General features: G+C 38.2%; 1 protein-coding gene across 1 annotated transcript in view; it reads left to right on the top strand.

The window, feature by feature from the left end:
- Window positions 1–19,028, top strand: part of LOC106492369 (aldehyde oxidase-like) — a 42,809-nt gene that overhangs the window by 9,742 nt on the left and 14,039 nt on the right. Inside the window, 15 exon segments of the mRNA XM_013952170.2 lie at window positions 439–583; window positions 753–845; window positions 2,524–2,675; window positions 2,921–3,014; window positions 5,532–5,641; window positions 6,503–6,687; window positions 8,772–8,934; window positions 9,782–9,874; window positions 11,880–12,049; window positions 13,436–13,562; window positions 14,103–14,225; window positions 15,135–15,231; window positions 16,249–16,373; window positions 17,424–17,557; window positions 18,847–18,934. Coding sequence (XP_013807624.2) covers window positions 439–583; window positions 753–845; window positions 2,524–2,675; window positions 2,921–3,014; window positions 5,532–5,641; window positions 6,503–6,687; window positions 8,772–8,934; window positions 9,782–9,874; window positions 11,880–12,049; window positions 13,436–13,562; window positions 14,103–14,225; window positions 15,135–15,231; window positions 16,249–16,373; window positions 17,424–17,557; window positions 18,847–18,934 — 1,899 coding nt within the window.

Here is a 19,028-nt window from a genome sequence, read left to right as displayed (position 1 = left end):
CTATTTCCGAGTGGTCAGTGAACAGAACAGCCAGACACATCTACATGAGTGTTTAATGTACGAAGAGATGCTGCTGCTGGTGACCTCCAAGCAAACTAATTGTATAAAGCCCTCCCTAAGTATTTTTTAATTGTTTTTCCATTCATTTCAGCAGGTATGGGATCTATTCCTACACTTTTTGTTTGGGGGATGTTTATTATCGATTGTGTTTACTAGCCCATTGGAATGAACTGAAGACGTTTCATCCATGAAGTATAAAAATTTCATCATTGTGTAAAAGACCGGCACAGCAGTACCACTTCTGTCCTGTTTTGAAGGATTATGCAGAATGCCATCATTTAAGGCCTTCCCTTGATCTCCAGTTGAGTGTAAGGTTTGTTAGACGCTGCCACCTCTCTATATGTCTAAATATTTTAATCTGCTGTATTTCCCCATCAGAGGATGGCTGAAAGTCAACCAAAAAGAACTCTGGTTTTCCGTGGGGAGAGAATGACATGGATTTCTCCTGTAAGCTTAGATGAATTACTGGATCTGAAAGCTACCCACCCCAAAGCACCTCTTGTGGTTGGGAACACCAGTGTGGGTATGTACAATCAGAACGGCTCCTGTTGCCATAGCTTCAGTGTGCATAGGAGGAGTAGGGCTACATTTGTGCTTTTCCATCCCTAAGGTTAGGCTCCACTGTTAAAATTGCTATTATGGAAAAGTAGTGATTTTTTTTTCTTTTGTATAAGTGTTTTTCAATCTGATAGGACCTGAGATGAAATTCAGAGGAGTACTTCATCCAATTGTTATTGCTCCAGCAAGGGTTCCAGTTCTGAACTTGGTGAAATGCACAGATGATGGTTAGTAGACTTTACTTTGTTCAGACATGTGAGATTCCTCTGCAGTAAGGAATGCTGATCCATTCTATAGTGCTGAAGGTGTGAATTGTTGTATAGTGTCTTTGGTTCTCTAGTCATGCCTAAGCATGCTTGGTTCATTCCTGGATCAAGGTGACTGTGGCCACTGTCTGCATGATACAGAGATTTGTCTTCATGGCACAGTACAGTACTGATCAGGAATACTCTTTTGGGTCCCGTTAGCCATATTACTGCGAGGATAATTATCCTGACAATACTGCTTCTGGTGCTAAGTCATGCAGCATTTGCTTTTAGATTTCTGTACCATGCTGCATTATGTAGCATAGACAGACCTATAGTTAGCAACATTGCAGGTTTGTCTACATTAGGAAAAAAAAGGCTGTGGTTAATTTGGGATAGCTAATATGCATTAACTAACCTAGTTCTCAGCAATGACAGTGTTAATTATTGTAGAGTCACACTTTTTGCCTCAATTTATATATTTAAGATCAATACAGATAATTTTTTAAATTTAAGTTAAATCAGTTTGTAATTTTAAAATAAATCTGATTGAATTTAGAAATAACAACTATAAATACATTTAAACTTACTATGATAGTCTAAATTAGTTAAATATAAATGAAGTTGTGCATGCTTACTGCCAAAGTTTTAAAGAAATCAAGCCCTAAATGAAATTTTCTTATTATATGCCTGAAGCCAGTTTTTTTGAAGTGGTAAACTGTATTTGACAGTTCTGTCATTGCATTTAGAATATCTTTTGCATTTCAGTTCAGTCAGCTAGTTCAGCTCAATGATTAGTTTTTTCTTAGCTGAGAAATGATTGGGAGTTGAGAGAAGCAGGGAGACTGTTTGCTGCCTCTTTTAATCTACCAATAAAATCCAGTTATGATGTTTTGATAAACTTCAATACACTAAGTTTAATATAATTTACTTGATTAATAAAAAGCTATTTTTAAATGATATATTTTTTATTTGTATTTTGACTGAATCCTGGTGTCCACTCAACATTTACACAATTCATAATTAAAATCCTGTTAATAATTTTGAATACAAATGCACCATTTGCCATTTTATAACATAAATATTAAAAAATATAATCGAACAAATATAACAATTTATAATTGCTCAGATAAATGTATACAGCTATAGATTGTCTTTTTAGTGGGAGAAAGAATACCATATTTAGTGTTAGGACTATTTATTCTGTTGCAGATAGTGCCTACTTGTTTTTTATGAAAATAACTAAAGTGTACATGATACAAAGAAAGATCAAATTATGATGAAAATCATGATTAAAAATAGGAAGTACCAAAATGTTGAAAACATTTTGAAATTGATTAAGTGCTCAGGTGAGGTTTCACCCGAAGGTGGTTCAGTCAAAGCTGATGCAAGGGAAGCGGTGGAAATGAGCAGCTGCAAGCAGGAAAGGGAGTTCCCTTTTACTAGAAGTGAGCCATTAACTCAATTTAGATATTTCATGAAACTTCACCCTCAATCTCCTGAATTAAAAGGTCACTGTCCCTTTAAAATGCAAAGGTCCTTCACCTTATAGCTGTCCATGCTGCACATGAGTAGTTCTAGCTCTATAATCTGAACGTGGTTTAAAACCCAGCTTGTAAAACAATGCTCACATTATACTTTTATAATATTTTGGTTACAGGATTAACTCTAGGAGCTGCCTGCAGACTCACTCTAGTGAAAGACATCTTGACAAATGCAATCTCAGAGTTCCCAGAGGAGAAGACAAAGATTCTCCGTGCTGTCTTGCAGCAATTAAGAACTCTGGGCGGAGAACAGATAAGAAACGTTGCTGTATGTTGTGTGTTACTTGCAATAACATTTGCACGAGTGAACAAAACTATATGAAATTGTTTCTGACCACATGTGAAACTTGCATTCATTTTTAATTCTGTTTTTACCTGTGAATTTTTTGTCAATACATCTTTTTTGAGCTTTTGATATGTGTAATCTTGCATATAATCTTCATGGTGTATTGCCACTTAACATAAAAATGTGATGATGATGGAGAAATTTGACAAATTTCCGTTTTTTTAAAGTCATTAGGTGGAAACATTGTAAGTAGAAAATCAACTTCAGACTTGAATCCCATTCTGGCAGCTGGCAATTGTATGCTCAACCTGGTGTCAAGAGGTAAGAAGAGAAATCTGGTCTCTCTACTTGTGCCAGAAGTGCAGGATTATACTGTGTGGGGGAAGGGGGTGAACCTACAGCTGTGAGTGTTTGTTAAGGAACTCTCTTCCCACCCGCATGCAAGATCACATCTGCAAGGGAGGGAATGTGCAAACTAAGAACATGTCAAAAAGCCTCATGTCAAGGGTAAGCATTCAGACCAGTGAAATCACAGGTACTTCTATAGGCGGTGAATTACTAAAAGCACTCATAAAACCTCACAGTTGGAGAAGCTATATACTGCCCTCTCCCCCCCCAGTATTTTTCTGTAGTTGATGCTTTGCCCTTGTTTTAAAATTACCTTCTGGCCCTGACAAGATCTCCTGCTTCTCCTTCCTCCCAGATGCTTCCAATACAAGAGCCACTAGTCCAGCTCCTTTTTCCATGCCCTCCCCATTTCCTCAGTTTCCTTCCATCATTGTTTATACTCCCCTCTACTGGCTCCATTCCTTGTGCTCTACCTTACTGTCCAAAAGGCTGGTGAAAATTTTGGTAAACGTGGGCTGTGCTTACAGCTGTAAACAGGGTCTGGTGGCCTGCAACTGCATGCTTTCCTTCCCACATGGCGTATGCCCTTTTTGCCCTTGAACCAAACAGAACATACGTTACTATTTCAGGCCCTGTAATACATCACGCAGCACCCTGAAATACAAATTCTTTACAGGTTTGTGTCTGAGCCAGGATTTCTTGGACCAGATGCGCAAATAATTATGCTGTATTGTTTCTGTGATTTTTCTCCAGGATAGTTTGACATTGAAAGGTGGAATATCTGTCAAAATGTCCTGACAAGTGACAATATAAACAGTTGCATCTTCTCAGTGACTCCAATGACATACCTACTTATTTGAGTGATGAATAGGATCACTTGCTGATAACATCTTTCTGTTAACCTGGGAGAACCTTACAGCTGGGAGTGGATTTTAGGCCTCTTCACAGGTCTTTAACATATTTCTTTACCAAATGGTTGTCAGTGACATAAGAAAAGGAGGTTGCTCAAGAAAAGGAGGTTTCAGAAACACTATTAGTTCTTAGTATTTATCTTAGATCATAGTGTAAGAGAATATGTATCCTCCCAGATACTGGCAAGCTTGCAGGTGGGATTGGACAATAACTTTTTTGCATGTAAACCAAGTGTATGGAATTACAAAGGCAAGAACCCAGAAACTGCAGTGCTGTTCTTTTTATCAGTGTTACTTTTGAGATTCATGCTTCGACCAAAAAAATTCCTTTACTAAAGTTTTGCAGTCACAGTTGTATTTTAGGAATGCAATTTTAATACTAAATGATATTCTAGATGAATAGGTTACAATGTCATCATTCCATATAACATGAAAAAAAACACTTGCTTTAAAGCAGCCACTCTTGAAGTATCAAATCCTGTGAATGTGAAAGGAGTATCTGAATATCTGAACCACTTAAAAATGCTACAGAAGATTGCCTGTTTATAGGAAGCCTTGGGACTAGGTCAGGGCTATCACAAGATAAATACTGTTTAGTAACAAGAAATCATTTCTTTAAAAAAAGCATTGGATCCATTATTCAGCATGTGCAAAGTACAAAGGGCACAGAAGATTAGTAAAAGATATACTTTGACTTCATCTGACAAACACACAAGGTTGAATTCTACACTAGTGAATTGTTGTGGCGTTCCATCTGTACAATGTGAGGTTTGTGCTGCTGTTTTTGCAGGATCACAATTCTAACAGACGTAGTTGTGCTACTAGTACAGTTGCAGTCAGACGAAACAAAACTGCTTTAGCCAACAGAGCTTGTTTAATTACCAAAATCAGTTATATGAATTGAAGTATATGCTGCATTTCCACTGGGAAGGCCTGCTGACTTAACTGATGTACTGATATTGGCAAACACCATGTAGCATTAACCCACAGGTTAAGTGTTCAAAAGGCCCTTACGGTTTTACATACCTCTCAGAATCTTGTCCTCTTCCCATTTGAAAATCCTATCTTTAATCTTATATCTCATTGAATGATGAATCTTAGTCACTTTCAGAATAATCTACCAAAAAGAGAGAGGAAATGGCAATGGCATTTGTTCCCTTCAGGTCTCCAAGATCTGTTCAGAGTCTCAGGGCAAAAAAAAATGTAACTTTCCTTTTTTCCAACAGTTCTCTCCCAGTTGCCTTCCTCACTCCCTGTGCATTAGCAGGAAAGGTGGTGATGACAGCAGCTGCAGAGATTTGGAGCAGGTTGACAAGTGCAGGGGGAGGGATCAGTACAGCAGCATCAGAAGGGCCAGTTACAGAATGGGGATCATTACCTGGGCTCTGGTGTTTTGATCCTACAGAAGACACTTTTATTTCTAGAGCATACCACTGATGAGATGGTATTTAAACTCTAAAGTCATTATTTCACCAGGAAGACTGCAGTTATTCCTTGCCAATTAAAATGTGATTGATGTATGCTAATTGCACACTTACCACTGTACAGAAGTTTCTGTTTTGTTTTGTTTTGTTTTTAGGAAGAAAGCGACAAATTCCTTTGAGTGATATTTTTGCAGATGGAGCCAGTAACAATACCATTATGCCAGAAGAGATCTTGGTCTCTATCTATATCCCCCATTCTAGAAAGGTAAATTTCTAATTTGTTTATGCAGAGTTAGACACTATTAAATAAAGAGCCCAGGGGTGGGGTGGAGGGAGCATAATCCCTATGTTTAAAGTCACACTATTATTGCTCACTTTCTGAATTAACCTTGATCCTGCCCATGCTATACTATCTCCCAGTTTAAGCCAAAAAACACAATTCAGAAGGTAGTTTATGATATGCAAAGAGCGACATTCAGATGAAAGATTACCCCAAAGTGATGAGGGCAATAACTGTTGGCAGCTCATTACAGAAGGGGGTCTTGGACAACCTGCCATAGTCCTCACCCAAGCAGGCTGCCCACCTATGATATGATTGGCATTGGTCAGGTAAGCCCTGTCGTCTCTTAAGGATTTTGGCTGAAAAGAGATAAGATTAACATATTCATGATGCTTCCATAAACATTGCTGAACTCAGTAATAGTCTTAAGGTGGTACTGTGTTTGCAAGAATGGATATGGGATCTTATAAGAGAATTATGGGCCATATCATTTGAGAACTGAAGTTTGGCAATACTTTGAAGCCTTCAAGCTTTGGTCCTGTTCTAAATACAACCCCACTATCCTCCTCCCCTGCACAAAATGCCTGTTTTCCAACTATCTACTATGAGAAGGTCATGGTCATCTGAACTGTGTGAATGATGGAAGATCAGGTCGGGACTGCTAGAAAATCAGGGAAGACAAAACCACTGAAAGGTCAATAGGAGAAAGTGAATGGTTGAATGTTTAGGAAGTGGAATTTGTGTGCTTCATTTTTTATTCTCTTACTTCATATACTGCAATAATAAGTTCTGCTTTCAGATACTTATATGCATGCAGGTTTTCCACTTCTGTCTGTTCTTGCTCAGGGCGAGTATGTCTCTGCATTCCGACAAGCACCACGACGAGAAAATGCTCTCCCAATAACCAATGCTGGGATGAGAGTTCTTTTTGAAGAAGGCACAGACATGATAAAGGATTTAAGCATTTTCTATGGAGGTAGTGTCTCAACCACAGTCTGTGCAAAACAAACCTGTCAGGCACTTATCGGAAGGTACAGTATCAATTTTTCTGCCTTCTCTACATCTCTGGATAAATGAATTTTGGCTTGCAATATTGAGATACAGGGTGTACTGTCTTGGAGCGTGAAAGTACACAGATTTCATGTGCCTAGCTGATGCCACATATGCCACATTCACATAAGTGAATGATTTGGTCAAGCCTGAATGATGACATTTCAGGATTGTTACATTTTGAAGTCTGTGCAGACCTCACAGAAAATCTCACCTTGTGCCAGTTCTTACTTGACTGGGGTCACCATGTGTTGCTGATGTGTCATCTCTGACCCTGTTGGCTGTAAAGAGACGTACAAAGGGGGTGCTACTTGATTACTATCAAAGGAGGCAGTGACAAGAACACTTAGGAATGACTCCCCAGTAAGAGAACATGGCTTGGGCCTCCTTTGCTTACTGGGTTCAAGGGTTTTAATTTGATCTAAGGTGATAGCTACCTAACTTGAATCTCCTCTGCTGCTGGGGGAGATAAATAGGGGATGATAAGTCTAGTTCAGTTCAGCGTTATCAGCCAACTGTTAGTGGCAATCAGAATTTACCACACAGACTGCTGTTACCAGATTGCAGCTTTTCCTGTGTATCACAGCTGAGGTAGATGATGGGGAGGGATGTGAAAGAGAATAAGCCAGTGACTTTACATATTTTGCCTGGGAGTCTTTCTCATACCTAATGGGCAAATTAGGAGAAAATGAGAGCCTCGTTTAAGCACCAGAAAATAAAGGCTAAGATGTAAATTCATGGCAACCGTTTTTCCTACACAATAAGTAACTATGTTCTGAGTTAGATTTTGAGGAATCTCGCATTGCTGGTTGGTATTTATCCTGTACTAGTAAGGTTCTCACTGTATAATTGCTTGTTGTGGTTCAATTGTTAGGTTACAATTTCCATGAAAATGTTTTTCAGAATACTTGAGTCTTAACAATATTAATGCTTTTGTTTATATTGTGACAATCCTGGGAGCTAGGTAACACACTAGAGTTGTTTCGTACATATTAGAGGTCAGTTCAAAGTTTGATCACAAATGAAAATGAGGCTCTGTTAAAATTCTTTTAAGGTCAATGTGGCCAGTGGGAACATTCCTGTTCAGTTAAATAGAGTTTGGGTTAGTCCCTAAATACATTAGTCTGTCATAAAATGTAGCAAAAAATGATCTATAAAGAATTCTTTGATTTCAAAGGAAATTTTACCTGCTCACTAGATTAGAGGCAAGACTGAATTCATTCTTAAACAACTCCCAGAACACAGGGCTGTACTAGTAAGAGTCTAGCCACTGACAGAGCATGTAAAGGGTTTGAGTGAATGACCTGAACTGTGTAAATACTCCTTAGTGCAATTATCCACATAAAAAAACAGCAAAAAATAAATGATTCAAAAAAAACCTTTAAACCATCCTTTTTTCAAGGAGATGCCTTGGATCAAGTGTCTGTCTTAAATTTTGGGCTGGTTCCCTTTCTTTTCAGTCAGTGTTTGGTTTGGCAAGTTCATTTGCCTTTTGGATTACATTTAAATTTGGGAACCTTGGACCTCTGATCATCCAGACCTAGTACAAAACACTGGGGCATCCTTCCAGCCTGTAACTTGAGTTTTCCTTCCAAAAGACATGAAGGCACATGGGTGTAACTCCGGTATGAGTTAGGCAGTGAGGTGTGAGATATGAGCAGTGAGATAGGTGGATGAGATATACATGGTCAGTTGTGCACCTGGACCCAAGCACTGAGAAATGTTGCTGGATTCCCTAGGTGTGACAGTCCCTTACTACTGTTGCTCTTGAGTCCTTCAGTTTGGCTTTAATAGATACAAGGAGTGAGAATTTCAAGTGTGCTCAAGAACCTTAGGAGGTGTGTGGGGAAAGTTGTCATTGCACTCAGTGCTGTTGACCTAAGTGACGTTAGTTCCGTGAGCCACTTTGACCTAGTTCAAAGCTGCAGGCCATCATTAAAATCGGTATTCTGGCTTTATTATGAACAGGATTATGCGTATGGTACAAAGCTATTAATGTAATTTGTATTTAATTTTTTGATCTTCAGTCCCAGTTTGTTTACATATGTGTTGTTTTTCCTGACAGATACTGGAATGAGCAGATGCTGAGTGAAGCTTGCAGACTCATCCTTAAAGAAATTGCTCTTCCAGGCTTAGCCTGGGGTGGGAAAGCTGACTATAAGAAAACTCTGATAGTCAGTTTCTTTTATAGATTTTTCCTGGAAGTATTGCAGTCTTTGAAGACAATGGTAAATGAGTTCTCTATGTTTGTTTTTGTGCAAGCAAATGGTGCAAGTTTTTTGCTGTCTGTTGATGGTCACAATTTGTAAAATGTGCTTTGTCTGTCTAGTGTTGTCTTAGGGTGCAGATCTACCAAAGATTGTGAGCACCTAACTCTCAGTGAGACTGTTAGAGAGTTAGATGCCCATTTAACTTTTAGGTGCCCAAATATCTTTACCTTTGACATTGGGCTGTAAAAAAAAAATTGAGCTATGTTAATGCAACAGTATATCAGTACTGATCTCCCAGACCCAAGGAAAACATCCATGAGGTCATATGCAGCCTGTCTGTTGTTCAAAGTGTAAATAGCCAGGATACAATAAAGGCTTTGGTAACTTTGTGTTAAAGCAACCATCCTTCTGGTATGAGTTGTTGACTGGGAGGAGAGGACTCAATAAAGTTCATTGGCCCAATATTTTCTAGCTGTGACTTATTTATTTTTGTCCCAAAATCTGTTCTTCTGAGGAAAAACATCCCTTTTGCCTTTCTCTTGTGTGTTTGTGTGTTACCTCAAGCTTCTTCCTCTGAATTACCATTACCAGGAGGGATTTTGTGCCAGTTCTGATCAGACTGCAGAGCAAAGCTCTTCTGACTATCACTGTTTTATGTTGCTTACTTAAGCAATGCAATACATTTTTAAAGATTATTTAGTAAAGTTCATAACTCTATTTTAGAATTCTTATTTTAGAGCCTTTCTAACTTTTTAACTGAAGACTTGAAGGAATTTTCTACAAGAAGAGATTGTATTTGGTGATTTTGGTTGTTAGCTTTTTAAATTGAAATATGAGTTTTAATAGTAATTCAATTCCTTTTCAGGACCCTTGCCACTATCCTGGCATACCTATGGAATATGGCAGTGTCCTACAGGATTTCCAAACCAAAATGCCACAGAGCATCCAAATATACCAGGCAAGTGATGTTATGTTATTCTAAGATGGTTTTATGCTTTATAAGACTTTTGGTAAAAGGTCGTGGTTCAAGGGGGACCCTTGCTTTGAAGCTCAGATACAAATTTTCCAAAGGATTGAGGGCAACAGGCCTCAATAAAGCATTTGAGTGCTTGATTTTTATGTGTATCTAAATTATAAGAATCTTGTCTGTAAAAAATAGATTCATGGGTATACTGAAAAGTTCTTCTAAAAAGTTCACAAAAGGTAAATAAGCATAACAAATGCCATTTTAGCTTGCTTAAATTCACTCTATCAGAGTGTGCAACCCAACTGGAAAAATTTTAGAAGTAAATTGAGAAGACTGAAAAGTCCAGATCTGTAGATATCTCTATAGTATTCTTATCTCAAGATATACTTTTCCTAGCCCTTAAGAGAGGGCTCTCAGCTCTTACTTTAGATTTAGGAATCAATACAGAAGTGTTTGATGGATGCCTGTGCAAATTAACAAGAGTGTTCAAGGAGAACTCAGCAGTAGAGGACAGCAGAGACCAACTCTTGGATTTTCTCTTGGCAACACTAACCCTTGTGAATAGATCTTAGTGGGAAGCGTATCCTGGAAGGCTTTTTGATATTTTGATATCCTCATAAAGACACAAATAAAAATCTCAAGTTTATGAAAACCTGAATAAAATTCAGATGAAATCAAGGGAAACACTTTTGTTTCAGTTTCAGATATCTTTAAAATAACTTTTTGCTATAAACAATTTTAAATTTAAGTCATTATCTCCAGCTTCCTTTTGAGTTATCTTCAAAGGAAAGACACTGGATACTTGTAAAAGGGGCCAGTATTAAAGGAACTAGTTCTTTGTGACCATCAACAATTTATCTCCCAGCTACAAGAAAGTGACTGAACAATGGAAATGAATACAATTTGTTATTCAGATCAGCTGGCACAGAGCAACACAAATTATTAAAAATGCAGAAAATCAGCTTTGTCCCTTCAAATTTCTGTCTAACTTTTTCAAATCTCTATCTTATGCCTCAAATTCTTCCTCAGAATGTTACTAAGCTTTTAAAATTAGGGAAAAAAGAATGTGTACCCTGAAAGATTAACTGTCTTGTCTGAACAGGTATTTAAGTCTTCTATTAATGAAAAAGTTGGGATGATTTTAATTAGACAGTCATTTGAGGAACTTTAGGAAGTCAAGTGAAAAATGTCTGTTTCTTGTCCTTGGGCTAATAGCAGACAGTGTGCTAGAAAGTGCAGAAGGGAGGAACGTTTAGCAAGAACACTTGTGTACTGGAAGCTGTAGGAGAAAAAAGGTTTTGATATCTGAGCAAATAATTAGTTCTAAATGTGAAAAAGGAGAATATTGGTGTGATCACTGACTCAGAAATCTGAAAAAAGATCTGGAAGTGAGCAACAGTTAACTGATGTGGCAGAATTAGCTGGCAAAACTGAGTTAACTGCAGGAGAGATCTAGCAAAACAAGGTTAGTAAAGCACTAAATTCAAACACAGGTGCAAAGGAATAAAATTAAGAAGAAAATATGTAAACAGCATTATCATGCTGTTTTATATGGGTTCATTTTAATCTTTCAGGGAGGAAGAAAAATCCTAGGAGTCACTGCAAGTAGCTCAAAATGTAACACTGGACACTGTTAAAATACAGAGCAGAAGCTAGTGAGAATAATTCAGAAAATTATCACAGCCTCATGACACCAATCAATAAAGGAGGAGGCTGTCCTTCTGAAAAGGAATGTTGTTTGTGTCATTTTGATGTAAATGGTTAAGGAAAAAATCCATGTAGACAAACCTTTGCAAGGCTGTTGGAAGACTCCTTAAGAGAAGAAATTAAAGAAATCCTCAGAAACAGCAGTCAAGTCCTGCATCCTAATCTGTATTCAATATTGAACCATAAGAGGATACTATGAACAGTTGTTTCTTCATCCGATTTTCTGATTAGTATAAGAACAATAAGGCTATTCTTCTGTAACTGGGGATTTTGGTTTTTAACCGTACAGGACATAGAGCCAGGTCAGCCTCCCCAAGATCCTGTAGGACGTCCTATTATGCACCAGTCTGGAATTAAGCATGCCACAGGTGAAGCACTATACGTTGATGACCTTCCTTCTGTGGACGGGGAGCTCTTTCTGGCTGTTGTCACTAGTTCCAGAGCTCATGCTAAGATTGTGTAAGTGTTCAAAGTGTGTCTGAAGGAAGTGTTGCTATGAAGTGCTGAGATCTTTAGAGCAGACTAATGAAGTCAAGGTACATGTACACAGGACAGCACCCCTGATACAAGCATTGGCTCAGGTACTGGAAGTCACTCTAGTGTGGCAATATTGTCAAACTGTTGTCTACTGATCTAGTAGAAGGCTCCAGTTGGGCTTCCATATCTCATGCCATATTACTGTGGTAATAAGGCTGAACTGTTTCTGATCCATAAGCCAGTTTACTCATTGCTAGCCTAGGTACCTCCACATAGTGCTGTGCTGTGCAGTGCAAGCAGGCACCTATTTCAGCTTTACCAACATAGCTTTGAAATCTCAACCCTACTATGATAAAAGTTGTTCAGGATGTAGGAAATAATGCTGCAACATTGCAGCTGCAAGGTAGCAAAGCTCATTGTGAGACCTTATAGGAGGAGAAGATGATTCTCTTTTGAAAGAAAACCCATTTCACTCATGCTCTCTTCCTGACCCACACAAATGCCAGGATATGTTTATCTTAGCAGTTTGTTCTGCATTCAGCCACCAAGATGCACATATCCAAGTGGTCTACCCAACATTCAAGCACCAAGACATGTGTCCAGGTGGTCTGATCAGAATTCCTTGTGATGACAGAGAGGACTGGGGATGCGACCTAGAGAGTCCTTGTCATATCCCTTGGCTTATTCTTCGGTTGGTGATAATATGCTGGGTTTGGATGTGCCTTTTTGTACCCTTTAGGAGCTGACATCCCCCCATCTCTATGAGTCAGTAGGATTTATTCACTCTCCTTTGTCTTCTGATCTGGATGTCCTGAGAAGATACCTGTATATGTGTTGGGATCTTGATGACCTGCTAAACTAGATGCCAGCAAAATATGCCATTGTTATAGCCCTTCTGCCATTCCTTCTGATGCTTCCACACCCATACATTCCCATTCATTCTCCATTTATATCAATCATACCGATTCTCTACATGAACACTCTGTAGAATTCTTAGTTGTATCCATTTGATATCTCTGTAGGCTGTGAGGTCTTAAAACAAAAAGTTGCAGTTGTAGCATAATAATTGTGCAGTGATTTTTTTAATTATTAAATCAATGCAGTTTAGACACTCTAATGGGCCCATGACTTCCTTAGGTCTAGAGTAAGGATCTTCTGGAAATTAAGCAAATTAGTATTTTTTTAATTTTTTTTAATTCCCTTTGACCTAGACTTCTTGATGTGCCAGGGAGAGAGGGAAGAGACATGCCTGAACCTATGTGCAGATTCTGGCCATACAAGAAACGTACCTGTTTTGGGTTACCTCCCTATGTGCAACACTTCATAAAACTAATGAATTATACTTCTTTTCTCCCACATCCCAATAAGGTCTATAGATACATCAGAGGCCCTGAAAGGACCAGGTGTGTTTGACATCATAACAGCTCATGATGTCCCAGCCACAAATGAGTTTTACTATTCTAATGATCCAGAGATTGTATTTGCAAGAAACAAGGTATGACTGCAGTCTTTTTTTTTTAAAACTGATTTTCTTCATTTTTAATTGATTTTCTTCAGTCTTTTATAATGAAATTTGACCTGATGAGTCTGGAATTTTTGTATTGTGTATATGTCAGGGAACAGCTGTATAACAAGGTAGCTTCTTGCAATTTTTCCCACTCCCTTATCAACTTCAGAATAACTGATGTGCATTGCATTCTGCCTAGAAAAATATATAAATCAAAGGAATACAGATGAAACGTGAATCTCACAAAACCATCTGAGTTGTTGGAAGAGTAAATTTCACTGAAAGTTAGGGCAACTTAGGCTCTCAGGTCACTTATGAATTTTTTGAATACCTTATTTTCCTTTGTTCCCTAGTTATACTGGTCTTTCTAATAATTTGTTAGCTTCAGGGATGTTCATAAAAGACCCGAGTCAAAGCAAAATTGAAAAAAAGGAAATGTGGATAGTGTTTATGTGAAAGAATAATTTCAGCAGGACATGTGGGAATCACTTGAATACGCTGTTCTATTAAGTGATGTGTATTTTACAGGTGATTTGCGTTGGTCAGATTGTCTGTGCTGTGGCTGCAGATTCAGATGTTCATGCCAAACAAGCAGCTGCAAAAGTGAAGATAGAGTATGAAGTATTGGAGCCAGTGATCTTGACAATTGAGGTACTAATCGCTTTTTTACCTCTTGCTTTTTTTTTAAATTTATTCTTTTATGTATTTAGGCAAGGAAACTTCACTGTTCACTTACTGTTTTTAACATGATATTCTAAGGAAAAAAGGTGAACATGAACATCCAATTCATCAGTCCATCACTCTCCCCCAAAATAACTTTTGAACCTGTGGGACAATTTTGACCACTAGTGATGTATAGGCAACAATCTCAAAATTATTAGGGTCCTGTAAGCTTCATAATAACATCAGAGTAGAGAAAAAAAAGTCTTTTGATGTTCCCAGTGAGGAAAAGACAGTGAGCACTCTGGCAGTTTCTAATTTTTATTTTGGTACCAACCCTTGATCAATCAGCATATGTGTATTGGCTGAGCAATCAGCTCCTGATTGTCAGTAGTATTTGCTATCTTTTTTCCAGCTAGCAAGCCGAAAAAGTTGGGCTGGAAATACAGGAAGTGTTAGGGTTATGTGGGGGGAAAGATGTTAAGGATACGGAACATTTTGGAAGTGTGATGTGGGAGTCATAGGGGAAATGGAGTTATGATGCGTTGTTGAAATGGGTGGAAGTAAGGAGCAAAGGACACATTTGCAAGATTATTGTGTGCTCTCTTGGTCACTTGCTAGATGTGTGGGAGGAAATAGTCCATTGAATAAATTGTATGAGCTCCCTTGATAAAAATGCTACCATTAATAACACAAGGTAAGTCAGGAAAGCATTGCTGGGAATCAATAGATAAACTCATCAACAATGGCAGTAAAATGATGAAATAGAGTTGTTCGCTGACTCTGGTAGCAGGTGGTTCAAAAATCTGAAGAGGATGGTGTTCTCCCTGAGAGTAAAATGCCACTATAAACTGAAAACCTTAAAAATACTCAAACTGTTTGTCTTTTTCTCCACTGCAGGAAGCAATAAAACACAACTCGTTCTTTGAGCCAAAAAGAAAACTAGAACAAGGAAATGTTGATCAGGCATTTGAAACTGTTGATAAAATACTTGAAGGTAAATTGTAGAATATGTTTGGTGAGAAGAAGCTGTCAATATTTGGATTTGTCTGTTTCTCTTCAAGTGCCAATTCTGCCGTTTTTTTCCAGTAATGTCACATATGGCCTTTAGGCCTAAAAAACCTCTTGGTCCTCTGGAAGAAAGTGTGATTAAATCTAGTGGTCTTGGGGTCCTGATGCAGTCAGGCTTTCTGCCTTCTCTGTCCTTGATACAGAATCATAGAATCACAGAATAATTTAGGTTGGAAGCAGGTCATCTAGTATAACCTCCTGCCCAAAGCATGTCCAGTCAGAGCAGGTTGCTTAGACCTGTGTGCAGTCGAGTTTTGAATATCTCCAAGAGTGGGGATTCCACAATCTCTGTGGGCCCCTGTTCCAGTGTTTGATCACCCTCATGGTTACAATTGTTTTTCTTACATCAGGTTGGAATTTCTCATGTTTCAACTTGTTTATTGCCTCTCAGTCTTCCACTGTGCACCTCTGAGAACAATCTGGCTCTGTCTTCTCTATGCCTTCCCATTACTTAGTTGTAGACTGCAATAAGATCTCCCCTTACCCTTCTCTTATGGCTGAACAAATGCAATTCTGTCAGCCTCTCTTCATGCATCTGGTGCTCCAGACCCCTGACCATCTTGGTGGCCTTCTGCTGGACCTGTCCAGTGTGTCCTTGCTTTAGACATGCTCCAGAATGCATACGGATGTGCATATCTATGCTCTATTTAATATTCTCAACATCTGTAGGCAATATTAATCTCCTATTAATGAAATTCTGTTTTTTTCACTGGAACCTGGCCAATTGAAATCTGCAAAGAGTTTGATCTGTGTTTTTATTTTAGATGTTGCTCCTTCATAAATGATGCATCAGAAGATTTGACACTGACTGCTATAATTTGCATGATGGTGGCCAGTTGCTTCTTTCTGGTTTCATGTCTTCCTTTTCTCTCTCTCTCTCTCTCTCTCTCTCTCTCTCTCTCTCTCTCTCTCAGTAGCATATGTGTTTTTCTCTTTGGATCAGGGCAGATTCACATTGGGGGACAGGAACATTTTTACATGGAGACTCAGAGTGTGCTTGCTGTTCCAAAAGGAGAAGATAAAGAAATGGATGTGTATGTGTCAACACAGCATCCAGCAATTATCCAGGTAATACACAGAATACTCAGAGAACCTGTGACAATAGAGCTCTTTATGCATGGTTTACAAATCCACCTTAACGGTTTAGAAGCAGTAGGAACATGAAATTGCACATTTGGATTATCCAAAACAGCTGCTGTATCCTGATGTACACTGATCACTCTGCCGTGAGGATAAGGAGGAAGTAAAACTCGCTTATTTCCCTCTGAAAAAAGTGCCTCATGCCCCACTAATGTAGGATGAGAAACTCCCTATGGAGCGCTGAGGATCCTCCATCCCCAGTAGCTTCCACAGAGGTGGGGAGCAATCAGCACCCTGCACAGTCAGGCTGCTGAGGGAGTGGTCGACCCTAATAGCTGTAGGGGAGACCTCTGCTCTATGCCAAAACTATAAAGCAAAAACTGACAAACTCTGACATAGCTTATAGTCTGTATAGCAATAGCCATGGTGCATAGAACTGACAGCATTTCAGAGCGAACACTAGCATTTTGTGTTCAAAGCCTGTTGTTCAGCTCCTTTTGTCATTTCCATTACTTTTATGTCACCAATAGCCAGGAAACATGAAGAACTTTAAGTGTCTGAGCAAATGATGAATACTACAGATTTGAAACAAGAACATTCTTGACACTTGTAAGACCTTAGCTTATTAAAAACCAAATGGTTTTAATTTAGTTTAAAAAATAATTAAAAGTAAATTTATGATTTTATTAATTAATAGAAATAATAAAAAGTGTGTTTTAATACCTTTTACTTTTGTCCGGTGCTTCTCACAGTTTGGATAATGAAATCTAAGGGTGTTTATTTTCCACTTTTGTCTCTGGCCCTTTCACATTCTCCAGGGTAGAGATTTTGAAAGCGGACAGCACTGAGTGTTTGTTGTTATCTTTTGCTTGCTTTTTAACTTAGATAAGGGAAAAATTCTTTTAAGCTGAAAATCCTGCTAGCATCTATGGAACCCTTTTCTGGAAAAGGTTCTTATTGCAAACCTAAATGTTATGCCTAGTTTGAGTTGAGAAAGGGTCCTGGTACTGAAATGAAAGATAGAAATTGGTTTTGCAGGAGATGGTAGCTGCAAGTTTAGGCGTTCCAGCCAACAGGATCATGTGTCATGTCAAACGAGTTGGTGGAGCTTTTGGTGGGAAACTCCTGAAAGCTGGTTTACTGGCATCCGTTGCTGCAGTGGCAGCAAACAAGTAAGTGCGGTGTGCATGTATTGGGATATGAGGAGAAAACTGGGTGAACAAGTTTTGCACCTTGGCTAAAATGCTTTCTCCTTTCCCCAAGTTGCTAGCCAAAGAGTCATAAAATCCTGACTGTTCACATTTGGTAAAACTGTTCACTAGATTTTTTTGTTCATTTCGGTTTGTTTTATTAGACTGTTTTAAGATGCTCTAGACTCATCTAAGTTGATGAGACTGGAAGAAATCAAGATTAGTATAAGCTAGAAATATTCCTGAAATGGTTGACCATTATAAAGGACCAGTCCTTTAGACTGAGGTTGTGTATGTACGTTCAAAATATCACTTAAATAATCCAGTGCTATCTTCTTCAGGATTCTGCTGTGCCAGTGGAAGAGGTTATGTGTGGAGCTACTTCTAGGAACAAGTCTTTCAGTCCTCAACCTTTTTCAGTCAAAATTAGCTTAAATCTATTTGGTATTATGTCTTCGCTAATTCTAATTGAACTAGTTTAGGAATCAACACATGCAGCTCCACGCCCCAGATCTGACAAGACAATATCCTCTGGCTGGGATTGGCAGTTAGCTGTCAGGGGACAGTAACCTCTTTTATATGCATAGCTGATTTATTGCAGAATGCACATCATGCTACATCCTGTCTTAGCCAAAGTGATTTTATAATCAGCGTGGTTAGCTCAATACATGCCTCTTTTAATACTGTCACTGTTGTACACACTGCTCTTGATTATTTTTGGCCATGTAATCTGTGTTTTGGATTAACCAAGCCATTCTAAAAACAACCTTTTTCTTTACAGTATGACTTAATTTTACATCTTATGTTCACTTTTTCAAAAATAAATGTTTTAAACCATGTATGAATTTATAGACTAATTTGCTTCTTTTTATTATTATCCATGTTTTTGCTTTATTCCAAGTCACTCTATTTCCATATGACTGAATAGCTAAGAGGTAACTTCTTCTTGCTTAAGGCTGAATTCTAAAAGCTGTTAGCTCACTTAATATAGTTCAGTCTTAAAGCTGTAATGACAGTTTCTTCTGAAGAAATTAGCACTGAGTTGTCTAGCTGTCTTTCGAGAGGTGAAATGAAAATGGACATGATTCTAAATGCAAAAAACCATGAACTACGTACATAGCTTTAAGCATATATTTAAGTCTTTTAAAATTAAATTTAATCTAATTATATATTTATATGCATTGCTAGACCTGGATTCATGAGGAATAGCTATCGTATTAATAACATCTCTGATTTTGTCTGAAATTGTCACTTTTCTTTTGTTGATTTAGAACCAGCAGAGCAGTCCGTCTTGTTCTGAGCCGAGGGGATGATATGTTAATCACTGGAGGCCGACATCCTTTTATTGGTAAATACAAAGTGAGTGCCACAAGAATTCAGTGCAAAAATACCTGCCCATAGTCTATGAATGAGATTTCAGTGTCACTGGTTAATACTTGCTCTATTAATGAAA

This window comes from Apteryx mantelli, chromosome 6 (genome assembly GCF_036417845.1).
Source record: "Apteryx mantelli isolate bAptMan1 chromosome 6, bAptMan1.hap1, whole genome shotgun sequence".
Lineage (NCBI taxonomy): Eukaryota > Metazoa > Chordata > Aves > Apterygiformes > Apterygidae > Apteryx > Apteryx mantelli.
Note: the sequence above shows the minus strand (reverse complement) of the source record. Positions and strands in the feature narration are given on the sequence as shown.